The sequence below is a fragment of the Macrotis lagotis genome, chromosome 1 (genome assembly GCF_037893015.1).
Source record: "Macrotis lagotis isolate mMagLag1 chromosome 1, bilby.v1.9.chrom.fasta, whole genome shotgun sequence".
In the NCBI taxonomy this organism is placed as follows: Eukaryota; Metazoa; Chordata; class Mammalia; order Peramelemorphia; family Peramelidae; genus Macrotis; species Macrotis lagotis.
In genome coordinates, this window is record NC_133658.1 from 282,293,514 (window position 1) to 282,316,518 (window position 23,005).

Consider the following 23,005-nt stretch of genomic DNA (forward strand, 5'->3'; position numbering starts at 1 on the left):
AAGCCAGGATAGTGGAATAAAGGCAGGGACTCCCGCGAGCTCTCCTCCAAATCACTCCAAATATCTTTTTGTTTGTTTTTTTTTTTTAGGTTTTTGCAGGGCAAATGGGGTTAAGTGGCTTGCCCAAGACCACACAGCTAGGTAATTATTAAGTGTCTGAGACCGGATTTGAACCCAGGTACTCCTGACTCCAAGGCCGGTGCTTTATATCCACTACGCCACCTAGCCGCCCCTCCAAATATCTTTAAATAATGACTGTAACCAAATTCTAAAGTGGTAGAACCCACAAAAAGACTGAGTGAAACAATTTCCAATCCAAGACAACTTGAAAGATCTATGGTAAAAGTTTGCTGCACCAGGATTTGAAAGGTCCTCAGTGCAACCCAGGATTGCTCAAGCAAAGGCTCCAGCTATCCAGAAACAGATTGTGGGGCAACTGGATCTGTGATGGCAGGAGTGGTTTTCAGACCTCTCAGCCCAGGGATTTCCAAAGAAAACTTGGAAGGTCAGCAGGAAATTTCTGCCACAACAGAATTGACACCAGAACCCAATCCAGTGCAAGCCTCAGCGCAGATCCCGTCCCTGGGGACCAGAAGCAGATCTGGGGTCAGCAGATGCTTCCAAAGTACTCACCCAATGGATGATAAGGAAGTCTGGGGAGATTGCAGAGGTCTCTTTGCTTTCCCTAAGATAGGACTCTACTGCTTTGCCCATACTCAGATCCAGGTTGCAGTCTAGGACCTCCCCATCTCAGAAAAGAAGCAGAAGCACCACAGAGCTTATGGCCTGCAGCAGAGCAGGGTCTCCCCTCACCATTACAGGACAGAAAGGAATGTTTGTAGTCACCCACAGACCAGAGCACAGGCCAAGAGAGCAGTCAGTCTTTCATAAGACCCTGGGGGAATTGAGAATTTGTAGGTCCCTGAGGGGTAACTCTGAAAACAGCTACTAAAAGGCTCAAAAGCTTTGCACGATGTGTCCTCCACCCTGAGAGCAGAGACCCAACTTAACAAACAGCTAAAATCAAAACATTGGCTGGGAAAATGAGCAAACAACAGAAGGAAAAAAATTTGACCATAGACAATTACTTTGGTCCTATGGAGGATCAAAATATACACTCAGAAGAAGACAGCAAAATCAAAACTTCTGCATCCATTAGCCTCCAAGAAAAATATGAATTGATCTCAGGCTATGGAAGGGCTCAAAAAAGATTTTGAAAATAAAGTAAGGGAAACAGAAGAAAAATTGAGTGATGTGGAAAAATCATAAAAACCAAGTCAGCAGCTTGGTGAAAGAGATACAAAAAAAACTGAAGAAAATGACATATTGAAAACTAATTTGAGTCAAATAAGAAAAAGCAGTCCAAAAGGCCAATGAGAAGAAAAATGTCTTAAAAAGCTGAATTGGCCAAATGGAAAAGGAGATATAAAAGCTCTCTGAAGAAATGTAGATGGAGCTAAGGGAAGCTGATGACTTTATGAGAAATGAAGAAGCAATAACACAAAATCAAAAAAATGAAAAACTAGAAGAAAATATGAAATTTCTCACTGGAAAAACAACTGACCTGAAAAACAGATTCAGAAGAGAATTTAAAAATTATTGAACCACCTGAAAGTCATGACCAAAAATCCCTAGACATTATTTTTCAAGCAATTCTCCAGTAAAACTGCCCTGATATCTCAGAAGCAGAGGGTAAAACAGAAAGTGAAGGAATCCAACCATCATCTTCCAAAATAAAAACGAAATTTTAGAACTCCCAAGTCAAGGAGAAAATATTACAAGCAGCTAGAAAGAAAAAAATCATTGAGCTACAGTCAGGATAATACAAGTTTAGCAGCTTCTACAATGAGGGCATGTAGGGCTTAGAATATAATATAGAAGGTAAGAAAGCTTGGATTACAACCAAAATTCAACTACCCAGCAAAACTGAACATTCTCTTTCAGGGGAAAAGATGAACATTCAATGAAATAGGGGACTTTCAGATTTTCCTGATGAAATGACCAGAGCTGAACAGAAAATTTGATATACAAATATAAGACTCAAGTGAAGCATAAAAAAGGTAAACTGGAAAGGTAAATCATAAGGGATTTAGTGATGTTGAACTACTTATATTCCTGCATAGTTAGATAATATTGATTAACTCATATGAACCTTCTCATACATTAGGGCAGTTAGGAGGAGCATCTATAGACAAGGCATAGGAGGGAGCTGAATATGAGTAACATTATAAAAATGAAGTTAATGAAGAGAAAGGAATATATTGGGAGAAAGGGAAAGAGAGGTAGAATGGGGTAAGTTATTTCACACAAAAGAAGGAAAAATAAAAGCTTTTGCAATACAGTGGAAGAGGGGAAAGGTGAGGGGCAATGAATGAACCTTATTCTCAAAAGAAGTAGTTCCGAGAAGAAATAACACAATCAATTGGGTAGGCAATTATCTTATCCTAGAGGAAAATAGGAGAGAAAAGGGAATAGGAGAAAGGAGAAGGGGTAGGATAAGGGGAGGGGAGTAGGTGATAGAACAAAGGGAAGATCATGGGAGAGGGTACTCAAGATACAATAACAATTTTGAGGGATAGGGTAAAAGGAGAGAGAGAATAGAATAAATGGGGGTTGGGGAAATAAGATCGAAGGAAATACAGAAAGCAATAGCAACTGTGGCAAAAAAATATTGAAACAACTTTCTCTGAAAAAAACTTCATTTCTCAGACATACATAAAAAATAAGTCATTTCCCAAAATGATAAATGATCAAGATATGAAAAGTTTTCAGATGAGGTTGTCAATGCAATCTATTTATATTTTTTTTTAATAAAAGGTACTTCACAATTGATAAGAAAAATGCAGATTAGAACAATTCTGAGGCACTATCTTATACCTAACGGGATTGGCTAATAGAACAGAAGGAGAAAATGACAAATGTTGGAAAGGATGGAGGAAAATTGAGACACTGATGCACTGTTGGAGGAGTTGTAAAATGATTCAACAATTTGTAGAACAATTTGAAACTATCCCCAAAGGGCAATAAAATCATGCCTGACCTTTGGCCTAACAGTGCCACTAAGTCTATATTCCTTAAGAGATGAAATACAGGAAGAAAAGGTTGAGATTGAGGTGATATATAGGATTAAGATGAAATGCTGTTCTGTTATGGAAAATGATGAACAGGATGCTCTTAGTAAAAAACTTACACAAGTAGATGCAATGAAAAATGTATCTTATACAAAGTAATAGCAATATTGCAGGATGATCAGCTGAGAATGACCTACCTTTTCTCAGCAATGGTGTGATCCAAAAGATCTCTGAAGAATTTATGATAAAAAATGCTATCCATCCCAAAGACAGAGCTGATTGTGTCTTAATCCAAACTGAAAAATACTTTTTTTCCCCTTTATTTTTCTAGAGATTTCTCTTTTTTTTGGGGGGGAGGGTATATTTACTTTTACAACATGACTATTGTAGTAATATTTTTCATGGCTACATGTTTTAATCTATATCAAGTAACTTGCTTTCTCAATGGGGGAGTGAGTGGGAGGAAGGGAGGGAGAGAATTTAGAACTCAAAGTTTTGGAAGTAAATGCTGAAACTTATTTTTGCACGTTGCTGGGGGACAATTTTTTTTAATTAATTAGATTGTAAAGGGCTTTAAATGCTGAAGTTGTCTGAATTTTATCTTAATGACGGTATCATCAGACCTGTCCTTTAGAAAAATCTCATTAGTAGATGTGTGGATGACAAATCAGAGAGGAGAATAGATTTGAAAGAATAGTCTTTCTGTCTCAAATCTTTTATCCTATTTGATTCAATACTAACAAGAGCATAGGTATTACGTAACAGAGACCTGGACTAGCACAGAAATGGAAAAAAGACAACAGATATGAGAGATGTTATGAGGAATCAAAAGTCTTGGCAGTTGACTAGAATGAATAGTATGAAAAGTGAAGAAGAATGAAGGGTCTGGATTAGAAATGGTCTGAAGCAAAAAATTGCATTTTGATGTGCTAAGTATGGACCCTGAGGAGAAATTAAGTAATCCACTAAAGCTTTTTCTGCAAAAATTAACTGAAAGGGTCCCAAAATAAATGATGCAACAACAACCTGAAAGGGCAGTGTAACTCCAGAAGAATTTCTACCAGAATATCATTCCACAAATATAACCTGTTGCTTTAAAAGAGTTAAATAGTGAATTCATTCTAGAAGTATATGAGAAGACACTCCCAAACTAAAACCCTTTACCTGGTCATAACTCTTGCGTGTGTTCGGCTGTCCATTTTACTAGCAAGTAACAAAGCATGTCCCCATAAGCCATGTTTCATAGCAGATTCCAAAGCATCCTATTGACAGAGCACACAACAAAAAAGTCAGCAAAAGAAGCAATGTTTTATCTGGTATAATATTAAATGGATGTAACAACTTATAACACAAACTTAACCATATTCCAATGCATTACATGCTGATTATTTCAAAAAGAATACTTTTAATGCTGAATCACAAAAACAAATCAGACAATATGTACTTTCGAGAATTTTAAGTTTCCAATTAGTCTTTTAAATCTTGGAAAAAAGAAATCACACTTCCTCCTCAGTATGAAGAATATACAGTCTTAGAAAACAGAACCACTTTTGAAGAGACAAGTGTCTAAGTATTTCTAAGCTATTTTTCTTTGAATTCTTGGTCTAAAAAAAAGAATTAGTCCTGGGCCTTTGGAATCTTCCAATTAAGGCTAACCTCTACCCATAGAATATTACTTCATATTCAAATATATATATAATGAACTGTAAACTCTAGAAAATGACTTAGGACTCAAAGATAATTTTTTGGCTTAATAGTAGAAATATCTTTATTTTTTATTTTTATTTTTTGCAAGGCAATGGGGTTAAGTGGCTTGCCCAAGGCCACACAGCTAGGTAATTATTAAGTGTCTGAGGCTGGACTTGAACTCAGGTACTCCTGACTCCAGGGCCAGTGCTCTATCCACTGCACCACCTAGCTGCCCCTAGTAGAAATATTCTTAACAAAAGCAGATACTACTCTGCCAGAGAAAGAGCAGTAAGCAAATCATTACTACTAGCATATATCAAATATTAGATTTATTACTAAAGTGTTCCAATATGTGGTAATACAAAGAAAACTTGAGCCGATACCAAAACTCAACTTTGACTGAGTTTCTAAGACAAATGAATCTTCATTACTTGTGGCACTTAGATGTACTATTGTTGCTTCATTATCATGAATATCATTTATTCATCCTTAATTACATAAGCTTCAGATCTTAGACTGTCTTTACAAACTGTTACTTTGCCTTACAAACTACTCAATTGATCAAGTGGTACAGCATACTAGATTGCAAAATATTTCATTTCTTTCCAGGACAATGAAATTAGCAGCACAATGAAATATTAAGGAACCACTCACCTTTTTACGCCCATAAAGAAGCAGCTCTCTAAACCTTTCTGTCTCTCTTTCAAGACTATCAATAGTGGTTATCAAACTGTCAGTGAGAAATGAGAGTTGAGCTTCACCAGATACTTCCTCCTCCACTTGCTCCACAGCCTCATTAGTAAAATCAATCAGGTTTGCCTCATTGGGTGACTTTCCAGGAAGCCACACTGTTTTGTGATCTCGTAGCAAGAGCTCTGCAATGTCTGTTCCCACAACGGTCTGTGGAGTTGTGAGATAAGAAAAGAACAATGTTACTTAGCCATACTAAAAAGCCTGACTCATATTTGAAAGATATTAAATAGTTAGAGACTTTCATTATCTAGAAGTGAAACAAACTAATTGTGAAATGGAATGTAAGTAAAAAAATATAGAATTAGCTAGGAAAAGATTTCATAATGATCTACTAAGATGAATTTAGGTCTAGACACATTAGTCCCAAGGACCTTATCAGGCTAGAATTGGTCAGAAATGCCTACAAAATGAGAGGTTGAAATTATTTGCCTAAATTATTCATATTCCTCCTCCCCAAGAAATTCCTCACCATGTACATCACACTTTATGTTCCATATATGTTATTTTATGTTGCATATAAACCAATAATCAAGGATTCAAAATCTTTTAACTTTTTAAAAGCATTTTCAAAATAAAGACTCACAGAAAATACATACCCCATTCTGTCTGCATAATAGTACAATAAAATCCCAAAGAAGACTTGCAGATTCTTTATCAATTAGATTTTCATTCCGTAAACATTGGATAGATTTATTCTGTGCAAAATTTATAACATCAACTTTATGAGTATCATCTCTGAGGAAAAAACAACAATAAAAAGCCCTTGAGTGCAACAGAAAGCACAGACTCTGAGGTGTCATGCTTAGTAATTATCATTACAGAAAGGAATTATAAAAAACATTACTCAGATACACACTTAGCAAGAGGTCCAGGGAATGATCTCATTTCTTCCTGTTCAGCAGTATGTTGCAACATAGTCTAGATGAAAACACATAAGCAGATATCAGTTTGTTTTCCTGTCTATGTGGAAATGCATAATTTGAATAAAGATGACTCTATTTTGACTGAAAATATATTTTAATTAAATTGTGAATGGTGTCTATTTTCCACATTTTGTTAATGAGGAACACATTTTGCTTTAGTCACAATGTAAAACTGACAGAATTAAAAGTGGCATTACAATATTCAGTAAATAGTAAGGAAGATCAGTATAAGTCCCAGCTGGTACCACCTAACATCTTTGTAAATCCTTAAAAGCAATCTCTAATAGCAAAAGCATTAAGAAAGAGCAGGAGACAATCTAAAAACTGATTCAGGGAAATTATGCATATTTTCTCTAATTTCCTATTTTAATAACAATTCATTAGCTAATATTTTTTTCATGATGTGCAGATAACAAAATCCCATTAATGTAGTTTACCTCCATGCTGTGAATCTCAACCAAAGCTGGCTGTCCTTCAGAAGGCAGGTTTGGAAGAACTTTAATAAGATGGCCTCCAGGGCCAAACCTTGCACATACATGAGGCACTGAAAATTTCTCAGGTGTAGTTGGCCTTGATGGAACTGTTTCAAAGAAAGCAAAAAGAAAAAATGGATCTGTCAGACACTGATTTTAAAGTCTCTCAACTGGATGGATGAATATTTTCTATTTCTAGGGTAAAAATACAGGTGAAGTCAATGATACTAAATAAAGCATGAAGCATGGCCAATTAAATTTCAATTGCAATATGTGTCAACAGTTCTAAAAGAAGTTCTTATTTAAATAAAAAAATATTCAAATACATCTTTGAAAAAATTTTAAAATGATTCTTTTCTGAGTAAGGAAAGCTTCACTACTGAAATCATGAATGATATTTTGTAAAAATTCTGTAACTCATTCAAAAATTCTATAATCTATAGATACCATCTCACATACATATTCCATTTTGTTCATGATTAAAGAATCTAAAATATCAAAAACCATTATTGTCTCACATAATGAAATGTGTTTCTTTTGAATAACATAATCTTAAAACTAAACAATGCAAGAAAATGTTCCCTGATAATATCTTACTATTTTGCTAATGTTTTTCATAATAAACATCAGTTCCAATGTGAAGTATTAGGAAAGGAAGGAGTGGATGAAGTTACACCCTCAATTGTAATGTGCCTCAACTAAAATGAAAGATACTCATTAAAATTGTTTATTTCCTTTTTTTTTGGAAGGGAACTTGATTGGGATGAAATTAAATACTGTACAGAGTATAGATTTTTTTTAAAGATTAAAAACTGCCAGATGTTAATTATCCATAAGTTTGGACAAAATGGCAAGGTAAGAGTTTAGTAGAAGGGAAAGACTAACACAAAAGGGATAAGTCCACTGGTCTAAAAGACTTAAGTTTATGACATACCTTGTTCCGAAGTTGGCCATCCTGTTTCTGCAGGGTAGCCATAATCTGTAAAACCCTGTGCACCACTGAAATTATTACCATAAACGCCATAGGCATAATCTCCATGAAGAGAACCTGGTGGAGCTGGGCGTTCATATGAATTAGCAGTTACATCATTGTTTCTATAAACCTGGCTCTGTTGAATTTTTGTTTGTTTTAAAGAAAAGAGGAGAAAAGTAAGATGTCACAAATTTTACAATTAACTGCATTTATCACTTTTACATATAGTTGGATACTTAGAAGTGTTATAAATTATTGGAAGTTTAATAACCACTCTTATGCCTGTCCTTTTAAAAATAAACATATACAATTGCCTACAAATCAGTACAAAAATCATATTCATAATAGTCAAGATTTATTCAACATTACTTCAATTCAGACTGAAATTCTTTTTTTTTAGATTTTTTTTTCAAGGCAATGGGGTTAAGTGGCTTGCTCAAGGCCACACAGCTAGGTAATTATTAAGTGTCTGAGGTCGGATTTGAACCCAGGTACTCCTGACTCCAAGGCCAGCGCTCTATCCACTGCGCCACCTAGCCGCCCCTAGACTGAAATTCTTTTAAAAGGCCTTAAATTTTACAATTCATTATAATTTAGCTACTTTGTATGTAGGAAAACATAATAAACAATGCCTAAAATTGGAAATATTAAACTTATTATGAAGAGAAATAGGAATATTTCAGTAGAAAAGAGACATCAAAGTTTATTCAATGAGAAGCCATATCAGTAAGAACAAACTATTTTGTGCTAAGTTAAGAGGTAATAAAGTTGTGAAAATAAAATCTTTCAAAACTCACTTGATGAGAACGTGAACTGAAGCTGCTCTGACGGCTCTGTAGACTGTGGGTGCTATGGAGACTGTGGGCAGAATGCTCACTGTGGATACTACGCCTATCATCATCATAAGCATCCCTGTGAGATTCTGGTTCATCATCAAAACTCCCAGTAAAACGGGGATCATACATCCAGTGATCATCATATTTTTCTGGTCTGGAAAAAGTAATGAAGTAGAAGATATTTCTCTTTGAATAATGCAAGTATCGGTTGGAAATTAAAATAAGTAGGGAGAAGTATTCTATTACAGGGAAAATACCATAAAAAAGATCTAGCATATTCTAAATGTATCAAAATATTCATAGCATCAAGCAACATGTATTTATTAAGCATCTATTTGATAGACAAACTGCAAATTCTGGAGAAATGACGGAAATGAAAATAATTCTATCATTTTTTCCGTCAAACTGGAAACAAAGTGAATACTCATTGATTGGGGAATGACTAAAGAGCTCATGTTTTATGAATGTACTGAACATGTTTAAAGCATAAAAAACAATGGATATGAGGACTTCAAAGAAACATAGTAAAACTTATAAGAACAGATGCAGAATGAAGAAAGCAAGAGAACTTAGAGAATGACTACAATAATGCAAAAAGGGGGGGAGAGGCAGTTAAACTCATTAAATGGAATTATCAATCTTGGTTCCAGAGAAAATGAAATTCCTCGTTCTCAGTAGAGGTGAAGAATGTTATATTTGAGAGAGAGAGAGAGAGAGAGAGAGAGAGAGAGAGAGAGAGAGAGAGAGAGAGAGTCTGTGTGTGTGTGTGTGTGTGTGTGTGTGTGTGTGTGTTTGACTGACCTAGTTTAGTTTAACTGGTCTTCTTTGTTACAGGGGAGGATTCTATTGGCTATCCATTAAATATTCTAAATGTACAAATGTATTTAAGATAAAGAGAGAGAAGTACATGACTATAATAATATGCTGATGACTATAGTGAATATATTCAAATACCCAAATACTCTAAAAATTTGTAAGAAAGCCTATTTCTTCTATCTAAACACAAGTTTTTAAATAAATATGCTCATGATGGCTAGATATACTATCAGGAATTTTTATTGTCTTTCTTCAAATCAAGGTTATAATAGCAACCAACTGTTATCGTAAACATTGAAAGAAATAAAACATAATTTTTTCATTCTTTAAGGATTATAAAGTTCTATTCTACTGACCTTTCACCACCATAAGGATATACTTCTTTCCTATAATGATCATGTTCAGTACCATATGAATATCTTCGGTCAAAGCTCCTAGGGTCTCTAAACCTGGAATCATATTGATATCGTTCCCATCGATTTGTATCTACAAATACAAAATAAGGATTAGTATAATAATATGAACAAGTTATTGATCTATCTATATCCACTTATAAGAACATTAGTTAATATCAACTTCACGATTTTTTATGTAAAAAACAGCCAACAGTCCATAGAGTTTATAAGAATTTAGATCAAAAATTGTAACAAAGGGCATATTAACTTTCTTAATAATTCCAAAATCATGGGCAAAAAGACCTTCAGAGAATGGCAATTCTCTTTACTGCAGTCAACTGAAAGTAAAAGCTTGAGAAGGGCAGATTTGGGAGATGAACAAGGTGTCTAAGAATAGGATTTCTGATTGATAGTAAAAGAATTTACTTAAAAATGTACTTAACAAGAATGTACTTAACAAAGCAAGTAAAACTATCTTAACAAGAATGTACTAAACAAAGCAAGTAAAACTGTATTTGGTTGAATTTTATAGATCTAATGAGAATGGTTTTAGAATGAAAAGAGAGAAAGAGAACTGTTTTTATCCAACTACTACAGAAGATAACATAGTAGCTACATTAAAGAAAGAATATAATAAATAGTGAAGATGCCAGAAATTCATAGAAGAAAATATTCAAGGAAGGAGTAGGTAACCATGCACAGGGTCTCAAATATCAATGTACAGATGAGCATGAGATCACAATCAAGGTGAACTAGTGATACTGTCAAAGGGAAACCTATTTGACATTGCTGTGGCTTGGTGGGATAAGGTTGATGATTAGAGTATGGTTCTTCATTCAAAAGGAGTAAGTTAAAAAAAACAATGTGGGATAGAGTGAAACCAAAAGCATTTATTGAACCCCTATGTGCCAGGCACTGTGCTAGATCTTTCACACTTATCTCACTTAATCCTCACATCAAAGCTGGGAAGTAGGTATTATTGTTCTTCCCATTTTACAGCTGAAGAAACTGAGTCAGACAGAAGTGAAATGACTTGCCTAGAGTGACCAACTATTAAGCATATGAGACCAAATTTAAATTCAGGTATTACTCGACCTAGGGAGCTGTCCCACCAGGTGCCTCTGCTAGAGTATATTAAGAAGAGACATTCATGCAAATAAATAAAGGTTGCTGGGGGGGGGGGGGGGGGGTAAAGATGCTTAGATGCATGGGGCCCTGAAGTACCCTTCTGCCTGGTTCTCTGACCCTGTCCTGAAACTCCACTCATTTGAGAGAGCCTTGTTACTTGGGCTTTAAAAAATTAACATTAATATAAATTTAAAATAAGGAAGCCTAAGTTAGACAGCCACAAATCTCAAAAAGATCAGGGAATTTTAGGGGACTTTTAGTTGAAAGAAAATATATATACATATATACCCAGGGGGCTGGACATGAGGTGGAAGGCAATGGGACACTGAGACATATTTCAACATAATCTAGGGGCATTTCACTTCCACAGAACAGAGCAGGGGTTATAAAATACACAGTGGGAGCAGAACTAGAAAAACACTGTACACCCTAACAGCAACATAGGGGTGATGTTCAGCCTTGAAGAACTTGCTCATTCCATCAGTGCAACAATCGGGAACAATTTGGGGCTGTCTGCAAAGGAGAGTGCCATCTGTATCCAGATAAGGAGCTCTCGAGTTTGAACAAAGTGCAAGGACTATTCCCTTTAATTTAGAAAAAAACATCTTGTTACCTCTTAGACTTCTTGTCTCTTCTTTAAGGACATGATTTCTCTCTCATCACATCCAATTTGGATCAAGGTACAACATGGAAACAAAGTAAAGACTGACAGATTGCTTTCTGTGGGGGGCGTAGGGGAGGGAAGTAAGATTGGGGGGAAAATTGTAAAACTCAAATAATATCTTTAATAAAAATCAATTTTAAAACAAATAAAATAAAATAAGATAAGATACACAGTGGGATATATTTCTTTACCCCTTAGAAATCAAGGAACTCTTCTCTGATGCTGCTTGAGATGTCTGATGATGAACAAGTGGGACAGTTTAATTTCAAAAGTCACTAATAACTAGTCTGAAAAGGGCCTTTTGTGAAAGCAAATGAATCCAGTAAACATTAAGACATGATCAACCTCCCAGATTAAATTGTCTTGCATTAGGGAGGGTAAACAAGATTTTAATGATTCGTTAAATGACCACCTGGGTTACAGGCAGCTTCCTATAACAGCCCAAGAGGGCTGCCCTATTGGCACAATTGGCTCATAGGAGTTAAGTGGAACTATTGCTTCTTTCAACTCCCCACATTGGTCATTTCTTACTAGGTCCCCATCCCTAACCAGGTCCTTAATGAGTCAAACGACCCAGGAGGCATTTTGACTGAAGTGGTTGAAGGGAGGGGCAGCAGGAGAGAAAGGAATTGGTCTGAAATAGGGAGGAAGAAAATGAGAAAAGGAACCATCTGTCAGTCCCCCACCTGCAGCTATGTGTTGTGATCCCTAAATCGATGGTCAGTGTGTGGAACAGGCAGGGGAGAGATAAGTGGTGGAGAAAGTGAGAAGGGAAGGACCTGGCTACTGCTGTACTGACAGCCTACTTTCACTTCTTGGCCTTGCCCTGGGCTGCCACAGCCTCCATGGCTTTGTGAACGGTCTCTTCATCTCCAAGGAACTGCATCGGTTTGATGGGCTTTCAGATTCTTGTCTAACTCATACACGATGGGAATACCAGTGGGCAGATTCAGCTCCATGATTGCTTCTTCAGACAGACTCTCAAGATGCTTGACAATACCTGGAAGACTACTGCCATGGGCTGCAATCAGAACCCGTTTTCCTTCCTTGATCTGAGGGACGATTTAGAGCCCAAGCAATGGTGTCTTTCAAGCTCTCACAGGAGGGCAGCTGATCCTCATTAAGACTGCATAGCTACGGTCCCTTGCTGATGTTGCTGTAGAAGGGGTGGTCAGGCTCCATTGGTGGTGGAGGGATGTCGAAGGACCACCGCCAGATCTTCACCTGGGCCTCACCATGCTTAGCCACTGTCTCTGCTTTGTTGAGGCCTGTCAGACCCCCATAGTGCCATTCATTGAGGTGCCAAGTCCTCAAAACCGGCAACCACATCTGGTCAATGGCATCTAGTATTGTCCAAAGGGTACGAACTGCTCTCTTCTGGACAGAGGTGAAGCAGATATCAAATTCTCAAAGCACCTGGCCGCCGCACCTTGGCCTCCTCGTGCCCGGTGGGGCTCAGGTCCACATCGTACCAGCCGCTGAAGTGGTTCTCCAGGTTCCAGGTGCTCTCTCTGTGCCTGATCAGCACCAGCTTGTAGGCAGCCATGGCGGGGCGGAGGCACAGGGCGGAAGACAGACACCAGCGGGTGGGTGTGCACTCAAAGCTTATTTTTTTCAATGGGATTTCATCAGTATAAGAGTGCCAAATAAGGAACTTTTTTTACCATATGAAGATCAGAGCCTTCAGTGAAACTTATAGTCTTAAGAGAGTTACCCAGAGTTACACAGGATGGGACTTAAGCCCATCTTTCTGCCTCTAATTCTAGTTCTCTACTACACAGGCTCTCTCAAATTCTATCTTGGGCTACATTAAAAAAAATTCTATCTTGGCCTATACTCTATCATTGAGGCCATAATCTTCACCATATCTGTATCAGGATCACTCCCAGAGAACTATTTTCAACTAAGAGCACCACATCTTAGGAAAGATATTGATAGACTGGAGACTATTCAAAAGACTGCACCTAAGATGATGAAGATCATTGAGATCATGCCACATGAAGGTCAGCTGGAAGAACTGGGAAGGTTTAACCTGAAGAAAAGACTTAGGAAGCAAATGATAAATGTCTAAATATTTCAATGTCATGAGGAAGAATTAGATTTATTCTGACTGGCCCCAGAGAAGGTGACTAAGAACAATAATGAAAAGTTGCATAAGAACAGATATCAGCTTGGTGTAAATAAAAACTTTAAAATAATTAAAGCTTCCCAAAAGCAGAATGGGATCCCTTGGAAATTTGTCAAAGACTAGAGTACTACTTGGGTTGTTTTCCTGCAGAGTTTATTCTTTCTCAGTTATGTACTGAACTAGGTTGAACTATCCTCAACAGAGTGAATTACTCTGAAATTTTCTCAACCCTGAAACTCAGTACTCATAATACTTTTAAAAATATACATAGATAGATGTGTTTTCCCCTTAAAAACTATACAAAATTTAGTCTATAGAGGCTTGACTGATAGCAAAATACAACAACAACAACAATAATAAAAGACTTCTGGGGATAAAAGACAGGAAATCCAACCCAGGAAATAATTATACATCAAGCAAATCTGTAACTTATGAGAGGCACAGTAAGAGCCATATTAGCATTTCCCAGAATGTTTACTTCAAACACTGTGAGAAAGATAAACCATTAGATCTGGGAAAGTAGACATAAGAATCTAGAATGTTTACAACTCACAAAGGACAACCAAAGATAATGGCTAGAATCACATAAGAACACCAATGCTATATTTACTGCATACAAGTAAAATAACATATGTAAATGTCTGGATATATACATAAACACACACACATACACACGTATCTGAATGTGTGCATGCATTAAGTAAATTTCCCCCATTTTCAAGTGAAGACATAGTAATTTGCTGATATTTATTACTGTCAGGATTTGAACCCAAGTCTTTTTAACATACAATGCTACTTTATTCATTTACAAATGATGATTACTTTAACTCTTCTACTAGATCAAAACTCAAGGAAGAGATTGTAACAAACTGGAAAGTTCCAAACAAAATTGTCCCATTTGTACTGCTTAGTAATTTCTTGGAATAGTATTTACCTTTGGACAATAACTACTCCATCCCCTCCCAAAACCATCTGTTAAAAATGTGGTAATTTCTAAATATACCTCCATAATCATACTGGCCGGAGTAATAATTTGCATAGTAATCACTTTGACTGCTCCATCCACCTTTGGAAGCATAATATCCTTCAGGATACCCCTGTCTGAAAAATATCAAATATGGTATTATTAATATTTTTTCTTAAAGCAAGGTAAGATATTAATGCAAACTGTGCTAAAATCAATGAGAGCAATTTTTGCAATTTAAAATGTCAATTATGAAGTATGAGAGGAATGCTGATGCAAATTTACTAAATATTCAATACATTACTGATTTACTGTCATCTCCAGTAAAGAATAATCATGTAACAGCCATTTAATATGAAAAGAATGATCGTTACCATTCTTGGGACCCATTACTATATAAAACAGAACTAAGAAGTTGAGTCCTTGTTGCCAATCCCAGTAAAACAAAAAAATAAGTGGGCTATTAAAACCAACTTTTCATTATTACAGATGCCTCCTCCTCTTACTCAAAATTTAATCATATTTTCAGAATTTTACCATGTTTTCCCTACAACTGTGCAAGAGTTATAGCTATGTTTTACCTTAGTCACTTAGATATACAAATCCAAACTCATAAAACAGATAATTATTTATATCATAAAATAAATCTTACTTTTCAATGATTTTACAACAGTTTTAAGTTGCAATTTCCCTTGTTGTAGTATGGCTAGGATTTAAGATTGTATAAATTTACACAGACTTCTTTCAGACTCAATGTAACCTACCATATAAAAGTGAGTACTTTAGTATACGCTACCTATGTTGTAATTAACGTCCAATGAAAACTGGAATATAGGAAAATCCTCACCATTCTGCTACGTGTGAACAGATTCATTTAAATTGGATCAAATCACCTAATAAATCGGTATACTCACAGTCTAAGGTGAAGCTTGAGTTATAATGAACTTAAAATGTCTCAAGTTAATCCTGAACAGTGACATTGTGTGTGTGTGTGTGTGTGTGTGTGTGTGTGTGTTTCCCTAAAGAGTTGTCAAAATGAAATACTAAAGTCACTTGGAAGAGTTAGAGGGGAGCAAATCATAGTTACAGTCACTTGGAAGTAAGAGAGGAGCAAATCATGGTTACAGTTAAAAAAGGCAGTTTCAACCTCTCTCACCTTTACTTTGGCTAGATTTTCAGTATCACTGCCATCTTCAATTTCTTGTAATTAATACCTATGTTAATCTGTAGAATGGCAAGCACAGAAAAAACTGGAAAGGTTAGAAGGACCTTACTTGCCTAACCTTCCTTGTCTCTCCAACCTCTATGGAATTCAAGAAACCAGAGCCCATCTGTTTCAGATTTCAGCATCTAAGGTTTAAACTATGCTTTTCACATGGCAAGAGAGAAATCTATGGAATCTGGTATACTGAAGAGTGTCTTACATGTAAAGTTTCACAAGAAAACTTTTTTTAGGGGACAATGTAAACTCTGTGTTTAATAAAGAAAAACTGCTTTTAATATCTATCTAAAACTATCAACAAGCATTATATGCAATGGAGATAGACTAGAGGCATTCCCAATAAGATCAGGGGTGAAATAAAGATGTCCATTATCACCACTACAATTCAATACTGTATTAGAAATGTTAGCTTCAGCAATAAGAAAAGAAAAACAAGGAATTAGAATTGGGAAGGATGAGACAAAACTCTCACTCTTTGCAGATGACATGATGGAGAATCCCCCAAAAAAATCATCTAAAACACTTCTAGAAATAATTAGCAACTTAGTAAAGTCACAGGATATAAAATAAACCTCCATAAATCCTCAACATTTCTATATATGACTAGCAAGATACAGCAGAAAGGGCTAGAAAGTGAAATCCCATTCAAAGTAACTTCAGAGGGGCGGCTAGGTGGCATAGTGGATAAAGCACCAGCCCTGGAGTCAGGAGTACCTGGATTCAAATCCGGTCTCAGACACTCAATAATTACCTAGCTGTGTGGCCTTGGGCAAGCCACTTAAGCCCATTTGCCTTGCAAAAACCTAAAAAAACCCAAAAACAACAACAACAAAAAAAACAAAGTAACTTCAGATGATATAAAATACTTGGGAGTCTACCTGCCAAGATAGACTCAGAAACTTTTTGAAAAGTTACAAAACACTTCTCACACAAATAAAATCAGATTTAAATAACTGGGCAAATATCAACTGCTCATGGATAGGCCAAGCTAATGTAATAAAAATGGCAATTCTATCTAAATGAAACTACTTATTTAGTGCTCTACCAATCAAAATCTGAAAAAATTACTTCAATGAGTTATTAAAAATTTTAAGTATATGCATATGGAGAAATAAAAAATCAGGGGGCGGAGCCAAGATGGCGACATGAAGGGATGGAGTCTTAGGAGCTCTCTGATAAAAACTCATAAACTAAGGACTCTAACTAAACTTTCGAGAGACAGAACCCACAAAGGCAGTTCTCCTACACAAGGTAACCTGGAAAAGAGCAGAAAGGCTCTGCTCCCTGGGCTGGAGGGGTGGCCCGCCAGAGCCAAAGAACTTCAGCCTCCTGGAGGCAGCCCCAGGGCGCTGGGAGCCTCAGCTCACAGCAGCGGGGGAGTCTCCTGAGCTGCACCCCAGGGAGCACCGGCACAAAGTGGGGGAACAGCGGAGGACCTCTGCCAGAGCAAGCACGTGGAGCCCAGCTCTCAGGGCACACAGCCAGCAGCCTGGTCTTTCGGCAGCCTAGACCCGGAAACAGAAGCCTCCAGAGCATGAGCCCATTGAGCTGAGGGAGGGGAGTGAAGAGAGACTGCAGAGCTCTGTCCTCTGCCCCTGGAACAGGACTCTGGGGCTCTGACCACATTCAGATCCTGATGGCAGTCTAGGACCCCCATAGAACAGCAGGGCCCCCCCCACCTCAGCCCCGTGGCAGAGGGGCGCTTATGGTCATTCACAGACCAGGAGGGAGGACAGACCCTCACACACTGAGACCCTTGTGGGAATGTCCCCAAAAGCTCAGGAAGCACCCCAAAAAAACAGGCTTAGGCTGGGAAAATGAACAAAGAAACAAGAGGAAGACCATTGAGAAATATTTTGCAAATGAGCCCAAGAAGGATCAAAATACTCAGTCTGAAGATGAGGAAGCACAAGCTCCTGCATCTAAAGACTCCAAGAAAAACAGAAATTGGGCTCAGGCTATGACAGAGCTCAAAAAAGACTTTGAAAATCAAATGAGGGAGTTAGAAGAAAAACTGGGAAAAGAAAGGAGAGAGATGCAGGAAAAACATGAAAATGAAGTCAGCAGCTTAGTCAAGGAAATCCAAAAAAATGCTGAAGAAAATAGCATACTAAAAAACAGCTTAGGCCAAATGGATAAAACAGTTCAAAAAGTTATTGAGAAGAATGTTTTAAAAAGCAAAATTGGCCAGATGGAAAAAGAGATAAGAAAACTCTCTGAGGAGAATAAATCCTTCAGACAAAGAATAGAATTCAGGGAGATTGATGAATTTACCAGAAATCAGGAATCAATACTTCAAAACCAAAAAAATGAAAAATTAGAAGAAAATGTTTAATATCTCATTGAAAAAACAACTGATATGGAAAACAGACTTAGGAAAGATAATTTGAAAATTATTGGAATGCCTGAAAGTCATGATCAGGAAAAAAGCCTTGACATCATTTTCAGAGAATTACTAGAGGAAAATTGCCCTGATATTCTAGAGGGCAAAATAGAAATGGAGAGAATCCACCGATCCCCCCGAGAAAGAGATCCCAAAAAACCAACCCCCAGGAATATTATAGCCAAGTTCCAGAACTCCCAAGTCAAAGAGAAAATATTACAAGCAGCCAGAAGGACACAGTTCAAATATCATGGAGCTGCAGTCAGGATCACACAGGACTTAGCAGCAGCTACACTGAAAGCTCGTAGGGCTTGGAATACAATATACCGGAAGGCAAAAGAGCTTAGAATGTAGCCAAGAATGAACTACCCAGCAAAGCTGAATGTCCTCTTCCAGGGAAAAAGATGCGACTTTCAATGAACCAGGGGAATTTCAAAGATTCCTTTTGGAATGGCCAGAGATGAACAGAAGGTTTGATCTTCAGATACAGGACTTAGGTGAAGCATGGAGATTGGAGGAGAGGGGGGAAATGAGGGACTTAATGAGGATGAACTGCATGTATAGAAAAATGATACTGATGATATTCATATGAACCATCTCAGTTAATAGAGCAGGTAGAGAGAGCTTTTATAGTTGAAGCACAGGAGAAAGCTGAATTCGAAGAGAAATAAAAAATCAAGAATATTGCAGGGATTTAATGAAAAAAGTGCAAAAGGTGGCTTAGCCCTACCAGATCTGAAATTATATATATAAAGCATCAACCATCAAAACAGTCTTGTATAAGAAATAGAGTAGTGGATCAGTGGAATAGACTAGGAAATGCTTATAGTAATCAGCTGTTTGATAAACCCAGGTTTGGGGATAAAAAACTCTCTCTTCCATAAAAACTGTTAGGAAAACTGGAAGTCAGTATGGCAGAAACTTGGATAAGACCAACACCTCACACCCTATACCAAGATAAGCTCAAAATGGATACAGGATTTAGACATAAAAAACAATATTATAAGCAAACTAGGAGATCAAAGAATAGTTTACCTGTCAGATCGATGGAAAGGGAAGCAGTTTATGACAAAGGAAGAGATGGAGAACACCATTATAAACCAACTAGACAATTTTGATTACATTAAATTAAAAGGCTTTTTGCACAGACAAAACCACTATAACCAAGATCAAAAGAAATTCAGTAAATTGGGAAACAATTTTTACAACTAGTACTTCTGACAAAGGACTCATTTCTAAAATATATAGAGAAATGAATCCAATTTTTAAAAAACAAGCCATTCCCCAACTGACAAATGGTCAAAGGATATGTAAAGGCAATTTACAGATGAGGAAATCAAAGCAATTCACAGTCATATGAAAAATTGCTCTAAATCACTACTTATTAGAGAAATGCTAATTAAAGCATCTCTGAGATACCACCTCACACCTATCAGACTGGCCAATGTGACCAGAAAGGACAATGATAAATGTTGAAAGGGATGTGAGAAATCTGAGACACTAATACATTGTTGGTGGAGCTGTGAACTCATTCAACCTTTCTGGAGAGCAATTTGGAACTACATCCAAAGGGCAACAAAAATATGCAGACCCTGTGATCCAGCAATACCACTACTGAATCTATACCCTCAAGAGATTATGAAAAGGGGTAAAACATCACTTGTACAAAAATATTCACAGCAGTCCTGTTTGTGGTGGCAAAGAATTGGAAATTCAATCAATTTTCATCAATTGCTAAATGGCTTAACAAACTGTGGTATATGTATGTGATGGAACATTATTGTTCTATTAGAAACCCGGAGGGATGGGAATTCAGGGAAGCCTGGAAGGATTTGCATGAACTGATGCTGAACAAGATGAGCAGAACCAGAAGAACACTGTACACCCTAACAGCAACATGGGGGTGATGATCAACCTTAATGGACTTGCTCATTCCATCAGTGCAACAATCAGGCACAATTTTGAGGTATTTATGATGGAGAATACCATCTGTATCCAGAGGAAAGAATTGTGGAATTTAAGCAAAGACCAAAGACTATTATCTTTAATTAAAAAAAAAAACCTGCTATCTTATTCTGTAATTTTGCTATCTTTTATACTTTATTTTTTTCCCTTAAGGACATAATTTCTCTCTCATCACATTCAGCTTAAATCAATGTATACCATGGAAACAATATAATGACTAACAGACTGCCTTCTGCGGAGGATAGTGGGGAAGGAAGTGAGACTGGGGGAAAAATTGTAAAATTCTAAATAAATAAATCTAAAATACCATATATATAGTGCTTCAAAAAAAATTATCAGAAAAAAAAGAATCCTATTAGAGGCAGCCCCTGGAGTCAAGAGAACCCGAGTTCAAATTCAGCCTCAGACATTTAATAATTACCTAGCTGTGTGACCCTGGGCAAGTCACTTAACCTCATTGACTTGCAAAAACAACAAATAAAAGAATACTATTCTCCATAAAGTAAAATCACTTTAATAGATTTTATAAAAATCTAAGTTTAAAGAATTGTGAGAGATCATGTAATCCATCCCCTTAATTTTACAGAGGAGGAAATACCTGAGTTCAAATCTTACTTAGGTAAAAACATAACAAAAATAGTTGTAAAACAGACGCACAAGAAAATGTAAGTCTAATAGGATAGATCCTCATTTTTCAGATTCTATGAGTCTATCCTGATCTTTTGTTATATATACAAACCATCTAGTGGATGACATAGTCCATTCAGCTATCAAAAATTAACAATGCTACTACTTAAAGTCTTAGTGTCTAATATTCAAGTAAGCTATCCAAAATCAAAGCTACATTAGTTCAGAAAAGAAAAAGGAGGATTGGCTAGGATGGTTAAATTTATATGATAAATGTCAGGAAGAGTGGATAGAAATGGAAAGAAAAAAGCAAAAACAAAAATTATAGTAAAGAAATAAAACAAAAGATTCCTCTTTAAAGGACAATTTCTAGAGGAAGAAATCTAAGGGAAAAAACAATATTTTCCAACACATATGGTAGGAAGTTTAAAATAGAATGTATGGATACTAATTTTCTGATGTAAAGTCACATATATATCCCATACACTTATGTATACAGACACATATATAGAATTTTTGTACATACTGTCTCAAAGTATGCAAATTAAAATTTCACTTTAAGTTGTAATCTTTTTTCATAACATTGTGTATACACACAAATACATACATAAACCACACAAATACATAAAAAACTAGTCAACATTATTAGTATTCACTCAAAGAATACAAGAAAATTTATGTCCTCGAGAAGAAAATGGATTACCATATTTACTAAAATCATTAGCATTTTGAAGAGTAATAGATCTAAGTTTTTTAATCTGCTTAACCCTTTCCCACCTCCCCCCAATACACAAAAGTCTGTGTTACCAACTAAACTTGAGGCTTGATCAGGAGCCTTGGGTGACCAGCTTTGCCAAAAGTGAAAGGTAAAGTACTTAAGCACTTCTCTATTTTCTTTCATCACTTTTTCAAAAACTTCAGAACCTCCTCAACTATAGGAAAATTATATGCTGGATCTGTCTGTGGCAGTAAGCAGAGCAGAAACAAATTCCTTAGTATTTCTCTGAAATAGGGGAAAATCACCTTCTTAAAAAAATGGGGAAGGGGAGTATAGAGGTCAGAGTATATAGTTCTTCAGTGCTCCTACCCAGAAGCCTTTTCTACCACAGTTCACAACTTAAAATATGAGGTTGAATTAAACTAAAATTAGCCCTACTTTTTTAGTTTCTTTTAAATGAACAATTAAAACTGTTTTTAGCACATTACGTTCAAATTTTTAGAACATTAATTCCCCAATTTATTTCGAATATTGATAGGAAATTTACATTTGCTGATTTATGGCATTTAGAGTAGTTGCCTAAGGTATAGCACACTGTCCAAATAACTGAATTAGCATCATTTAAACAGAATATACTAAATTAGAAAAACTAAATAATTTTTCATACCTGGAAGATGGTCGATCTGAGTAGTGACTAGCTCTGGAACTTGGACGCTCTGGTTCAACATATCTATAGTTTTCAGCATAAGCAGCACTTTTATCATAATGTCTATAACGAGGGTCATATGGGCCATAGGCATCCTCCTAGGAAAAAAGAAGTCTTACAAAGTTTGTAAATTACAATATAAACATCCTTTAATAAATAAATCAGCATAGTTAGTCTGGATATAAACTTCTTTCTAAATAGAAGTGAACTGGGATTTAAACAACCATAAAAATGATACTCACGAAAATATCTTGCAGTTAACTTTCTCTAGTAGCATCAAAAACTACTCATGTTCACTAAATATATATATATATGTGTGTATATATATGTGTGTGTGTGTATATATATATATATATATATATATATATATATATATATATATAAATCTTGTTCAAAAACTGCCAACAAAGCAGCAGACAACACCATCTCTACCTGTGACCAACCTGCCTTGGAACCATTAGACTTCTTCCTCAGCTCTAAAATTCTAAGATTCCATGATTCTAATTATTATTCACCTCTATTACAGAGGCATCCTTCTAGCAATTAAATTTGCCTGGATGTTCTAGAACTA

The 23,005-nt window shown here is 36.3% G+C and overlaps 1 protein-coding gene and 1 pseudogene across 6 annotated transcripts in view; both read right to left on the bottom strand.

Annotated features, from left to right (window-relative positions):
- SEC16A (SEC16 homolog A, endoplasmic reticulum export factor) overlaps positions 1 to 23,005 on the bottom strand; it is a 64,409-nt gene that overhangs the window by 27,150 nt on the left and 14,254 nt on the right. For all 6 annotated transcript variants that reach the window (XM_074210707.1, XM_074210709.1, XM_074210706.1 and 3 more), the window contains 10 exons: positions 22,396 to 22,532; positions 14,853 to 14,950; positions 9,891 to 10,020; positions 8,680 to 8,872; positions 7,844 to 8,018; positions 6,874 to 7,016; positions 6,370 to 6,431; positions 6,110 to 6,248; positions 5,415 to 5,660; positions 4,236 to 4,333 (listed from right to left, as the gene is read on the bottom strand). In XM_074210707.1, the coding sequence (XP_074066808.1) occupies positions 4,236 to 4,333; positions 5,415 to 5,660; positions 6,110 to 6,248; positions 6,370 to 6,431; positions 6,874 to 7,016; positions 7,844 to 8,018; positions 8,680 to 8,872; positions 9,891 to 10,020; positions 14,853 to 14,950; positions 22,396 to 22,532 (1,421 nt within the window). The remainder of the gene's footprint in view (positions 1 to 4,235; positions 4,334 to 5,414; positions 5,661 to 6,109; positions 6,249 to 6,369; positions 6,432 to 6,873; positions 7,017 to 7,843; positions 8,019 to 8,679; positions 8,873 to 9,890; positions 10,021 to 14,852; positions 14,951 to 22,395; positions 22,533 to 23,005) is intronic.
- Positions 10,028 to 14,846, bottom strand: LOC141505156 (phosphoglycerate mutase 1-like; annotated as a pseudogene).